Source organism: Protomyctophum parallelum (genome assembly GCF_964188405.1).
Source record: "Protomyctophum parallelum genome assembly, chromosome: 1".
NCBI classification, from domain to species: Eukaryota; Metazoa; Chordata; class Actinopteri; order Myctophiformes; family Myctophidae; genus Protomyctophum; species Protomyctophum parallelum.
In genome coordinates, this window is record NC_139697.1 from 55,975,595 (window position 1) to 55,987,897 (window position 12,303).

Below are 12,303 nucleotides of genomic sequence, written 5' to 3' on the forward strand. Positions count from 1 at the left end.
GTTCCAGCATGTGTCTCCACAGTAAGCTGAATAATAAAAAGTGTGAATGGAGTTTCTAGGTGAAAGCGATTTTTTGACGTGCCAAAATATGCCATTGAGCCCCATTATAAAAGTCTCAAATTTGAAAGCACTATATTTCTAAAACTATGACACCTTTCAAAGATTCCTTTTCAGGCAAACATGTCCACCGTAAGATGAACCTGTAGAATGGGGCTGGTAGGTTTAAGTATGTAGGACTAGTAGCATGCCGAAGTTTGTGCTATTGCCATAAGAATGCATTGGGCGTTTAAGTTAAATAACTCAGAAACTACAAAACATTTCAAAGTAAAACGTTCCAGCATGTGTCTCCACAGTAAGCTGAACTAGAAAGCAGTTCCCTGCAGAAACTGCGTGGGCTCGCCAAAAGACGCAATGTATATAATGTACAGTAGAAAATGTATTAAAGCTGAAGTAAAAGTTTAAAAAAGAATGTATAAAAATTGGTAAAAAGAATAAGCATAAATAACTGCATAAAGCGGAATAAAGTATGTGGAAGTAGTACGATGCCCAAAAAGTGGCAGAATAAAGTAAGTACAGTATTACTGTCTACTAATGATTTGTAATGTATGAATAATGCTTTACAATGTATTCTTGATGAATTAAGAAAAGGTAAAAAAGAAAAAGAAAAAAAAGAGTCAATCCAATGGAGTATACATATAAAAGCATTCATGAGCTTAACAGAAATAGCATACTTTTACATGTAAAAAGAAGGTTCAAATAGCATATAGGCCTATCTTTAAAAGCATAAACACAATGATTATTGATAATGGTCTAAGATTTTTCTTTAAATGTAAAAAAATAATAATATTAAGTTCTTTATTAAAAGTTTTTTCTTTTTAAGTTTAAAAAAAAAGTTAAAGTTTTTAATTTTTAAATGTTTTAAATGTTTTTATTTTTATTTTATTTTTTTCCAAATTTTTTTTCTTCATTTTTTTCATTTTCTTCATTTCTTTAATTTTTTTAAAAAAAAATTCAATTTTTTTATTTTTTTTCAATTTTTTTTCATTTCTTTAATTTTTTTTCTTTCATTTTTTTTCTTTTGTTTTATTTTTTATTATTTTTTATTATTTATTTTTATTTTTATGAAAGTATTTTTGTTATAAACGTGTGTGCGTGTGTGCGTGCGTGCGTGCGTGCTCTTGCGAGAGCTGTGTAAAGGCCATCCAATTGCACAAATAGCAGACCTACAAGCCCACAAGGTATCGCAGAGCAACTCATTGAGATCTTGTAACTTTAATTTCAGCCCTGTAATTAAGCCCTTATATGTCTCAGCTGTGGAAGTGTAAAAGACTGCCAGCACTATGACTGGGAGTGGCGCGCTATGAACTTGAAGATCGGCTATTTTACAATGGTCCTGAATGGGGGGAAACTATGCCCGAACAAATTGCTCTATCGCAAAAAGTAAAAGTCGAATGCAAATATTCGCTGTGAGTGGCCTGAGATATTGAGGTACACCATGTGCGATTGTGGTGTTGGTACGATCGAAAATGTGGTTATAAGAGCGAGTTAAGAATTGTCATCGCGATAATTTCCTCTTAAGAATTACACAATGGAGGTCAATGAGCAGCTTGACTGTATTTGTGTCACTTAAAAGGCCGTAGTTCACATTCTGTATGTCTCTGTGCTTTGGTGGTCACATTGTGTGAAATTGTGCTACAAAATGACCAAAGAACATGCGTGTAAAATGAATATTTTGGCCGGGACGACAATTTGTTTGGTAAAATTTCAAGGAAAGATTTTCTGTTCCCACACTCTAATCAAAGAAGCCCCGCACTCTAAGTTGGCACTAATTAGGCGAAACGGCCTGCAATTGAACTGCGATTTCGGAAAAACCGTTTAACGTATTCGAATACGGTTTGAACCACGAAAAAGTCCAGAGTCGTGTGAGCTTTCTAAAGTTTAAATCACGTTTCTACAACAAAGTATGCCAGAGTAATGAGGCTGCAAAAGTGAGGTTGATTTAGAGATAAATCCCATACATTGTCAATGGGAGGAAAAAACTATAAATAAAGTTAAATATGTTTAAAAGTATAAACATTTTCAAAACAACTTTTTCACCAATGAAAGTTCAAAGATAGATGAACATTATAAAGTTTGAATGAAGTTTCAAAGTGAAAGTATGACGGAGTAATAAGAGCTCAAAAAAGTTAACTGTGAAAAATGGGACCTTTCTTCCATCGACTCTCATTATAAAGAATGTAAAAAAAGTTAAAAAGTTAAAAAGTATAAAAAGTATAAAACTTTGTAAAAATTCTAATGTTAGCAATAATAACTGCAAAGAGCTGAACAGTTTGAAGTTTGAACTACATTTCTAGCATAAAGTATGTGGAAGTAGTTGGGTGCCAAAAAAACGGCGGAAATTGGAATAAATATAAACTGAGAGTAACTAGTGTGTGCTCGCTGTGGCGAGCCCACAATAATAAAAAGTGTGAATGGAGTTTCTAGGTGAAAGTGATTTTTTGACGTGCCAAAATCTGCCATTGAGCCCCATTATAAAAGTCTCCAATTTGAAAGCACTATATTTCTAAAACTATGACACCTTTCAAAGATTCCTTTTCAGGCGAACATGTCCACGGTAAAATGAACCTAAGTAGGCTAGAATGGGGTTGGTAGGTTTAAGTATGTAGGAGTGCACCTGTCGTGTTTCTGGAAGGACTTATTTGCAACATGGAAGATGACGTCATCTAGGAGGAGGAGCCGAGTGGAATAGTATGAGAGTGACGACAATAGTGACGACACTAGCGTGGAATGCGGAAGTGCTCATTCTATCTCAATGGGATAGTTCCCCTATGATAGTTCCAATGTTTTGAAATATAGCCCATAGGCACCAGATCTTGGCACCCGCTTTGCGGCGAGACCAAAGCGTGTCGCCACTCTCTTACTATTCCACTCGGAGGAGGAGGCTGTACTGTGGTCTGCATCAGATGATCTGAGCGTCAGCATCTCAGCATCCTTGGTTTTTCAGTGGTTTTTAAACGTTTACAAATCCGCACCTTTGTCATTTAGCGTAATGCGCCTTTCTCATTGTCATTTGGAGCTTTAAGGTCTCGTGGTGGTAACATTTGAAGTAAGTATGAATTAATTACAATTGATGCTAAGGTCATGCTATACAAGTATAGCTAACGTAGCAGATGCACCTGCCGCCCAGCAAGCCACATAAACATTAAATGATGCATGTTAAATCCTGTGTAATTCACCTTTGATAGCGATGGCCAGCACCTTATTGCATAGAGGGTACAATAAGATAGATAGATAGATAGATAGATAGATAGATAGATAGATAGATAGATAGATAGATAGATAGAGACAGCCCCATTGTGAGTGACATGGACCTTCAGAGTTGAGCAGTCACCATCTCTTATGAATAGAAACCATTCGCTATCGCTAATAGCTTTTAATATACACTTACTCAGACTTCCAAAGTTCCAGCACCACTTAAATACACCGGGCAGTCCACTCAATATTTTATTCTATTGTTGATATAGACAACACTGACAAGTGACAACAGGAAAACGAAGAGGGCAAGATGCAGGTGGAAAACCTTTGATCTTTGGATTCAATGCACCCCATTGAATGTCACAGGATTAGACTAACCACCGCTCATGGTATTATGCACCCCCATCATTTCTGTGTGCCACACAGTAAAATTACTTAAATACTTGAACCTGTGAATAGAACTGAAGTTTGAATAATCAGTTTGAAAATGTTTTAATTTAATAGGTGTGTGACAGCTATAGGTGCTGTAATGATTGTCATGCTGTCACAGTACGTGCAGTAGCTTAATTATAGTGTGGTCATTACAATGGACCTTGAAGATGCATGAAATGAGCTTGAATTTGTCTTCTATGGAAGCATGCTGTGCAGCGAAAATAGCCGATCTACAAGCTCTCAATAAAAAATCTTAATAGTCTGGGACTCTGGGATTTTATTTTGTTTTAATCAATATCCTTCAAGGACGTGCCGCGCCCACATGGGCAGTGTTCTGGCCTTGTCTTCTGGCCCCGGCCATCAGACCTGGCCTTTCTCTACGGACCCCCCTCCCTTTCGCTGGGACGCCCACCCTGCTCACTGGGACAACCCTCCTCGCTGGGAGAAACGTGATGGCCGTCTGCCCAACCCAGGCAGCTTCCACGCACTGCATAGAAGCTGCAAAGGTACGAGTATCAACTAAGTCCAAACTAAAGCTAGGCCCAGCCTAGCTTTGGTCCATAGCTCTAATGCCACTCTCGACTTCCTGGGCTCGCATCAAATGCAGACCAGCCTCTCGACTGTAGAGAAAATTAAAAAAGTTTTTTTGCTACAGACCAATTTTCTTTTCTTTTTTTTACCAGAAAACACTTTTTATTGTTGTGTTTTGATGGTTGATTGTTTTTTTGTTTTTTAATAGATCGGTCCGCTGTCCTCTTGTCTTAAATTGTAAAAAACATCATAATTCATATTGTTATGCAAATCTACAAGCTCACAGCTATTTTTCACTATATACTTTTTCATTTAAATTATAATGACATGCCCCAAAAAGGCACACAAGGTTGAAAGTAGTAAAGTCAGTCTATGGTTTTTATAATTATTTAACCAATGAAGAGTTTGTTAACCCTAACCCTAATAACTACATTAGATCCATTGGAACACTGTTTCTGCCAAGGATTCTGCCTGACAGTGATGATATTCACATCATTTACCTAATTGTCTTCCTCACCATCTTCCCCTCACATTCCCAGAGGTGTTTCCTCAGCAGATTGAGGGAGTCAAGTTGATTGTAAATAAGACACTGAGCAGCTTCTTCAAGGTGAGCAACTGTAACGGCACAAACCATTACAGTTTCAGACAAATACTTTATCCATATAAGATTTGTGATTCCATGTAAATCTTAGATTTGGAGTTGATGCCAGTGTCTGCAGGTTTGTGGTCTTTAACAGGACGCTTGTGTCTGTGTTTCCAGGCCAGTCACACGCTCCACCTCAGCGCTGTCTGTCCATCCTATTACAGATTCCACGTGGAACATTTACAGTCAGATGATTACAGCAAAGACAAGGTCAGATACAGGTCCCCTGATACAAAAGATTTCATTTCTCTTTTACAGTATGTTTTCATTTGTATACATTTGTAGCCCTCGAAAAAGATGCAGAAAAAACAAATCCGATGATTGTGTAGAGTAGACAATGTGATAACAATATCTAATATCACTGTTGGATTACTGTAAGACAGTACACATTTGAAATATTAGGATGGAATAAACACATTTGTGAATCGTTTATGATCATTGATTAAAAGCTAAAGATAGCTGCATTGTCTTTATAGGTTGTCTTATTATGCTTTGTCTGAAAATAGGATGCCCCAGCGTTGATTGGTGAAATTGATTCATCAGGTAGTCTCAATGCTCACTCTCTGCTGCATCTGACAGAGCGCGTAAGATCGAAGGCAGTGTTCCAGGTGAGGCCATTTGTAACTCTTTTTGATGTCATGCGGCAAGTCTAACTGAGAAAAACTGTTTTTTTTGTTGTTTTATCTAAATGAGTGTGAAATAATCTCTTCACATACTAGAGCATGTCTGAAATAAATTAGCTGAAATGTAAATATTAAATAAATGCTTAAACATGTAGCTAGGTGTAATGTTAGAGCCCACAGATGTGAACCTCTCAAGCCCGTTTTCTCAACTTGCTGTTTTCTGAACAACTGATACTGTATGTCAATTTGAAGCTGCTAAAATGACAATTACAAAAAATTCAATGACTTAATTAGCCTCGGTCAGAAACGATCACATTTGATGGACTGGCAAAAATGATGATACATATTATAATGCTGTGAATGAATTTGTCATCTTTTTTCATTAAAATCAATTTACTATGTAAACATCATGCGCCTATTTTCAAATACTGTAATATTGGTCATTTCTAATGTTGGTGTACAAGGAACTTAAGCACAATATTTTGTAATTGCTCTGGATAAAAGCATCAGCTTAATGCTCGTTAATTTATGCTACTGTTTGTTAGTTAAATGTTAACTCTCTCACAGACGCAGCAGGCCCAGTTTGTAACATGGCAGTTTGAGACAGAGTACAGAGGCAATGACTTCACCGCTGCAGTGACGGTAGCCAACCCAGATATCCTCAGAGAGTCAGGTGAGAAATAGTCTCTAGAGAAATGACGGATAGGGAGCGCAAAAAAGGTTTATTTTATTTTATTTTTATTTTGCTGTGGGAGTTGATAAAAAAGCAGTTAATTAAGTCCTTGGCAGACATTGAGTTGCGAGGAGTCAGCCTAAGCATCAGGTGCCATCAATCAATGATCATTTTCACTTGTATCCACAATCCAAGAGTATTAGTTTAGACTAGAGGGAAGGATTTTACCCATCAAAGTTAAACTACCACTAATTGTGCCTTAACACTGGCCTACATGTATATTGCAGTACTGTAACTCCGGGCATGTGGAGTGCTTTTGATGCAAAGGTGTGCTTCTAGCCACCTAAAAAGGGTCAAATAAATTTATTATAGCTCAATCATAAGCAGTGTATATTTCAGTAATCCGTACATTCAATTATGTTTAAACTTTACTTTATTTGTTTATTTGGGAGGGACAGAACATAGCCAAAACTACATACAGTAAAGTTGGAAAGGCAGTGTAAATACGTCGGAGTTAGCACTTCTTGAACATGAACAGTTATTATATACAGGTTTCTGTCATGAACATTTCACTCATCAAGTGAGCTCAGCTCAGGTTATCTGGTGGTGCCAAACCACAACCAAAATAGTATGACGACTGATGAGAACTGTTCTTCATAGAGCTTTTTCAGCTGCTCCCCATAAATCTTAGACACACCAGAAGCAGATTTCCCTTTAAAAAGTTGAGTCTGTTATAGATGTAATTGTTTTTTGTACCTTATTTTTATTTTATTTTTTGTATTTTGTATAAACACTGCATTTGTGTGTGTGTGTGTGTGTGTGTGTGTGTGTGTGTGTGTGTGTGTGTGTGTGTGTGTGTGTGTGTGTGTGTGTGCGTGTGCGTGTGTGCACAGTGATCCTCGTAGCCCACTTCCTGCAGAGCGTATCATCCAGCCTGGTTTTAGGAGGGGAGTTGGTCTACCATCGTGGACGAGCAGAGGAAGGCGGCATTCTCACTTTGGCTGGACAATACTCGAGTAGGGCTTTGTTTCTGTTCCATCACACCATATCATTATCTTTTAGACCAGTGGTTCTCAACCGTTTAATGCAGCGGTCCCAAAAATAATCAAAATAATCCCCCACACCTCGAAAGGCAATTGGAAATTAGGAGTTGAGGCATTACATTTAGTTTGACTCACTTCCACGATAAATATCGTGGAAATAGCCGATCTACAAGCTCTCTACAAGCTTGCAATGCTTGCATTGTGATTTACAAAAAGGTTTGCCTCTTTCTTATATTATTTATTTGACAATTTCTTTGTCTGTCCTATTGGCTGACCTGTTGTGGGCAACTCACGCATACCACAAAAATAAGTCCTTACTGGCCCGAGTTAAAATATAACCTTAGGTTCTTTGCTGCATGTCAGCCCTCCTGACTATCCTTTTTCTCTGTTCACTGTCTATCCAGATAAAGCACATATGCAGGAAAATAATCTTGGAAAAAAATTAATGATATTGCATTTCCCCCCGCTTTTATATATGTTTTCAGTATGGGGTATTGTGTATATCTATGCAGGACCAAACTGGGTGGCAACGTTGAATGCTGGGAAAGGAGGTGCCCACGCTAGCTACTATCACAGAGCCAACAAACAGGTATTGAAAAGATATAGACACATACTGTATGCTGTACACACATTATTTGCTTTTTGGCATGTATTTTAAACACACTTGCATGTGTCTGTTTGCTATAGATCCAAGTTGGGGTGGAGTTTGAGGCCAGTACGAGGACGCAGGAGACCACTGCCTCCTTTGGATACCAGATGGAGCTCCCAGAGGCCAACATGATCTTCAGAGGTAAGTATCTACAGATTCCCAACCTGTGGGCCAGGGCCCACTGATTTGCCTGTGAGGATATTGCAAGTGGGGTACCAAATAATTGGCAAAACATTTAAGATTTTATTCATAATACAGTTGTAATACATTGTTTCCCCTTTCTTTACAACCTTGACATTTTAATTTTCATTGTGATACCTATAAATAGGAAGTTAAAAGTTTATTACGTTTGTTTCACTGATATGAGCTGTGCTCTTTCTTTTTGTGTTTGCATTTTGTGTACCAAGGTATGGTGAATAGTAGGTGTATAATAGGAGGAGTGTTAGAGAAACGTCTGTCTCCGCTCCCTGCCACTCTCATAATGGGAGCCTTCGTTAACCACAGAGGTGACAAACTGCAGGTGGGGCTTGGGGTCAACGTGGGATAGTCTGGCAAGACACTTTGTGTAACTCCAAATTCTGGAAGTGACTGCAGGAATATCCTATCTGTTCAGAGAACCATTTTTGAGACCACGTGGATAAACTTCATTACTATGGCGTATCAGAGCCTGTCTCTATGAGAGATCGCAGTTAGTAACCAACATGCAACTAACCAACATGCAACTAACCCTCTGAACGCTGTGGATTGTAAACATGTGTGTTTTCCCGCGTGGTTGTCAACACATCTTCCTGTCTACCTGCCTTTTGAAATGGAGGCTGGCCTGGAACTAAATCAAGAGTACGTAGGAGCAATTGAGAAACAATTCTCTCGACCACCTACCGTATTGTTCCTTTTTTAACCTGGCAGCCAGCCTCGACACACTTCCTGAAGATCAGACACACCTTGACAGGACTCTGACATCAGAGAAAAAGTCCCTTCCTGCTAAACTGAAAATGTAAAGGATAAATGCTATATTATAGACGTAAACAAATAGTTTTATAATTATTAGTGGTCATAGGAAAAAACATGACTTATAAAGTAGGTATGCAGTTGTGTGTGTGTGTGTGTGTGTGTGTGTGTGTGTGTGTGTGTGTGTGTGTGTGTGTGTGTGTGTGTGCGTGCATGCGTGTGCGTGAGTGTGTGTGCGCGTGTTTGCGTGGAAGATATCAGATACCGTAGGTGCTGATGGTTCTCAACTGAGATCTACTGGGATCCAAACTTTGTATCAATCATTATGTCAGGAGTAAAAACGAAATAATCACAATTCTTGAATACCTGAACATGGTGAAAAGACATTGAATTTTATTGTTAACAATCCAGTCCTTGAATATCCTTGAAAACTACACTTTTGATAAAAACTCTTGCTTGAAAGTCATGTAATTATTTATTTTAAATGTCTATTATTCTTAAAGGGGAACTCCACTGCAAAGCAAAAGCAATTACCAAATCGATGCAAAACTACTGTATGTGGCTTGCCAGTTAGGTAGTACTATATGTATGGAAATATGATTTGTAGAGCTAGCTCACTTTTCTACAAATAAGAGTTGGATCACAGTGGCATTCCCCTTTAAATAAATATTGTGCTTATTATTTTTTTAAACAATCTTTTCATGAAAACCACTTCACATGTAGTATATGACCACCAAGTCCATGCACTACATTATTATTTTGATGAGACACCTGCACTTTTTAACCTTGGTTTAAAGCTGTAATCTGTAGTTTTATGGCCTACCCAGGAATGAAATTCGGGTGAGATATGGTGCTTTGAGCCTGGAGCAAAACCTTTTGTCAAGCAGTGGTGTTCCTACCTGGACACTGTCTAAATGTCTCAGTGGAAGAGCTCATTAGAAGAGCAGGTAGACCATATCCAACCACTGTACCAGTTACATTATTATTATTATTCTAAAAATAAAAAGTTCCAGATTGTAGCTTTAAGTCCTTTGTTAAGCCAGGAAGCTGGAGCATGTGCAATAGGATCATGTTAGAATTGTACGATGTTCATCATGACCCTGTCAGAACCTCGTTCAACACTACTTTAGGAGACGACCCATTAGTTAACATGTATAACCATAATTGTTACTAAATGCTAGCTGCCCCTCACTATAACTGAACTGTGTCGGGCTTGGTACATACTATATTGGAATGTATGTATACTGATCCTACAGAACTGTATGCAACAATCTGCACTACACACTCCTGACTCTGGGCCTTTTGAGTTATTTTTGACAGATTAAATGTAACTATTATTTATGGACTAATTGTGTCCTATTAATTAACATGCTGGCAAGGAGTAAGTTTGTTTAGTTTTGTTTTAAATCAATAAAGAGGTTATTTATTTTTATCATATTTTTTTCTGTACCGGTATTTGTATTGGTGGATTTTGTAACAAAATGTTTATGGAGAGCTTTGAGGTACTAAGTTACTATCAAATCACTATCACTGAGTACATGTGTAGGGGGTAATGGAGTGGACTGGAGTTAAGAACTCGCAATATTCAACCATATAGGCCTGTGTTGATACGAGACCAAACAGACCATGGCATGGACCCATTCATGGAGTTTGAACCCATTAAGACTGAGGCTGATTTGGGGGCACAGTTGCACGGTTGCACAGTCGGTAGTGCTGTCGCCTCACAGCTAGAAGGTCCTGGGTTTGATTCCCACTGGGGATGCTGGGGGCGTGTTCTCTCCTCCGCGTCATCAGTTCCCATACTCGAGGCGGGGTTGGCGAAAGGGCCTTTCTGTGTGGAGTTTGCATGTTCTCCCTGTGTCCCCTAGGGTAGGCACCCTCACAAAAACATGCAGTAGTCCTGTTCTCTAAACCAGCGGTTCCCAAAGTGGGGTCCGCGGACCCCTAGGGGTACGCGACGCATAGCCAGGGGGTACCCAAGCCCCCTCAAAAAAAAAAGGGGGGGCTTGTGAATCATGGTGTGTGTGTGATATGAAATGTCCAGTACCTCCCCAGTGCCTCCCCAAGTGCCACCCCAGTGTCTTCCCTGCAGTGTCTGCCCAGTACCTCCCCAATGTCTCCCCAGTGGCTGCAGTTTCTCCCCAGTGCCTCCCCAGTGCCTTCCCAGTGCCTCCTGCAGTGTCCCCTCAGTGCTTCCCCAGTGCCTCCCCAGTGCCTCCCCAGTGTCCCCCTGAGTGCCTCCCCAGTGTCCCCCCAGTGCCTCCCCAGTGTCCCCCTGAGTGCCTCCCCAGTGTCTCCCCAGTGCCTCCCCAGTGCCTCCCCAGTGTCTCCCCAGTGCCTCCCCAGTGTCTCCCCAGTGTCCCCTCAGTGCCTCCCCAGTGCCTCCCCAGTGTCCCCCTGAGTGCCTCCCCATGCTCCCCAGTGTCTCCCCAGTGTCCCCCTGAGTGCCTCCCCATGCTCCCCAGTGTCTCCCCAGTGTCTCCCCAGTGCCTCCCCAGTGTCTCCCCAGTGTCTCCCCAGTGCCTTCCCAGTGCCTCCCCAGTGTCCCCCTGAGTGCCTCCCCAGTGACCAGCCGAGTGCCTCCCCAGTGCCTACCCAGCGTCCCCCTGAGTGCCTCCCCATGCTCCCCAGTGTCTCCCCAGTGCCTCCCCAGTGCCTTCCCAGTGCCTCCCCAGTGTCCCCTCAGTGCCTTCCCAGTGCCTCCCCAGTGTCCACTCAGTGCCTCCCCAGTGTCCCCCTGAGTGCCTCCCCAGTGTCCCCCCCCAGTGCCTCCCCAGTGCCTCCCTGAGTGCCTCCCCAGTGCCTCCCCAGTGTCTCCCCAGTGCCTCCCCAGTGCCTGCCCAGTGTCCCCCCAGTGTCTCCAATAGCAATACAAGAGCAATAATACAAATCAATCTTAATTTATTAATCTTATTCATTAATTATTGAATCAAATTAATTAATTAATCAAAATGTTCGACGCAAGAAGGCCCCAGTGCGGCCTGCGCCCAGCACCATGCCAAAGCTTTTTCCTGCAGGAAACACTGCTTGTGGTTGTAAATATATTGTTATCTGTGTTGCGAGGATGAGGGGGTACCTGGAAAAATAGCTACCCCAAAAGGGGTACCTGGTCCAAAAAAGTTTGGGAACCCCTGCTCTAAACTACCTCCCCCTGGCCTCCCTGTCAGGTGAAAAGAAGCAGCTTGGACTCCTCATGCAATAGATGGAAGCATGAGGCCAGTCCGCTGCCCCCCCCCAGGTTGGCAGAGGAAGTGTAGCGCCCAGGATTACATTAGATAATTGACACTGCGTGAAAAAATGGGTTGCAAAAATCGTGGGATAAAATAAAAAAAAATAGGCTGATTCTACAAAATATCTTCTAAATCTTAAGTTTTCTGAAAAACGTATATCAGTGATGCGCTGAAACCTTTAAAGGACCCACAAAAGTATATTATGTATTTGTCCACAGACCCCCATCTCAAAATATTTATTTCCAGTGACCCTCGGAAGCAAATATTTGAGTAAAA

The 12,303-nt window shown here is 40.7% G+C and overlaps 1 protein-coding gene across 2 annotated transcripts; it reads left to right on the forward strand.

Moving 5' to 3' along the window:
• The first annotated feature begins 2,841 nt into the window (after positions 1-2,841).
• Positions 2,842-8,841, forward strand: LOC310853112 (mitochondrial import receptor subunit TOM40B). 2 transcript variants are annotated; one of them, XM_083757349.1, is made up of 10 exons: positions 2,842-3,106; positions 3,994-4,193; positions 4,758-4,825; positions 4,979-5,071; positions 5,368-5,469; positions 6,052-6,157; positions 7,051-7,173; positions 7,686-7,789; positions 7,888-7,990; positions 8,257-8,841. In XM_083757349.1, exons 2-10 carry the CDS (start codon positions 4,010-4,012, stop codon positions 8,394-8,396), a joined length of 1,023 nt encoding a protein of 340 aa, XP_083613475.1. In that variant the 5' UTR covers positions 2,842-3,106; positions 3,994-4,009; the 3' UTR covers positions 8,397-8,841. The 2 variants fall into 2 exon arrangements, with proteins under 2 accessions (XP_083613475.1, XP_083613476.1); XM_083757350.1 differs by having other exon boundaries at positions 7,713-7,789.
• The last annotated feature ends 3,462 nt before the right edge of the window (positions 8,842-12,303 follow it).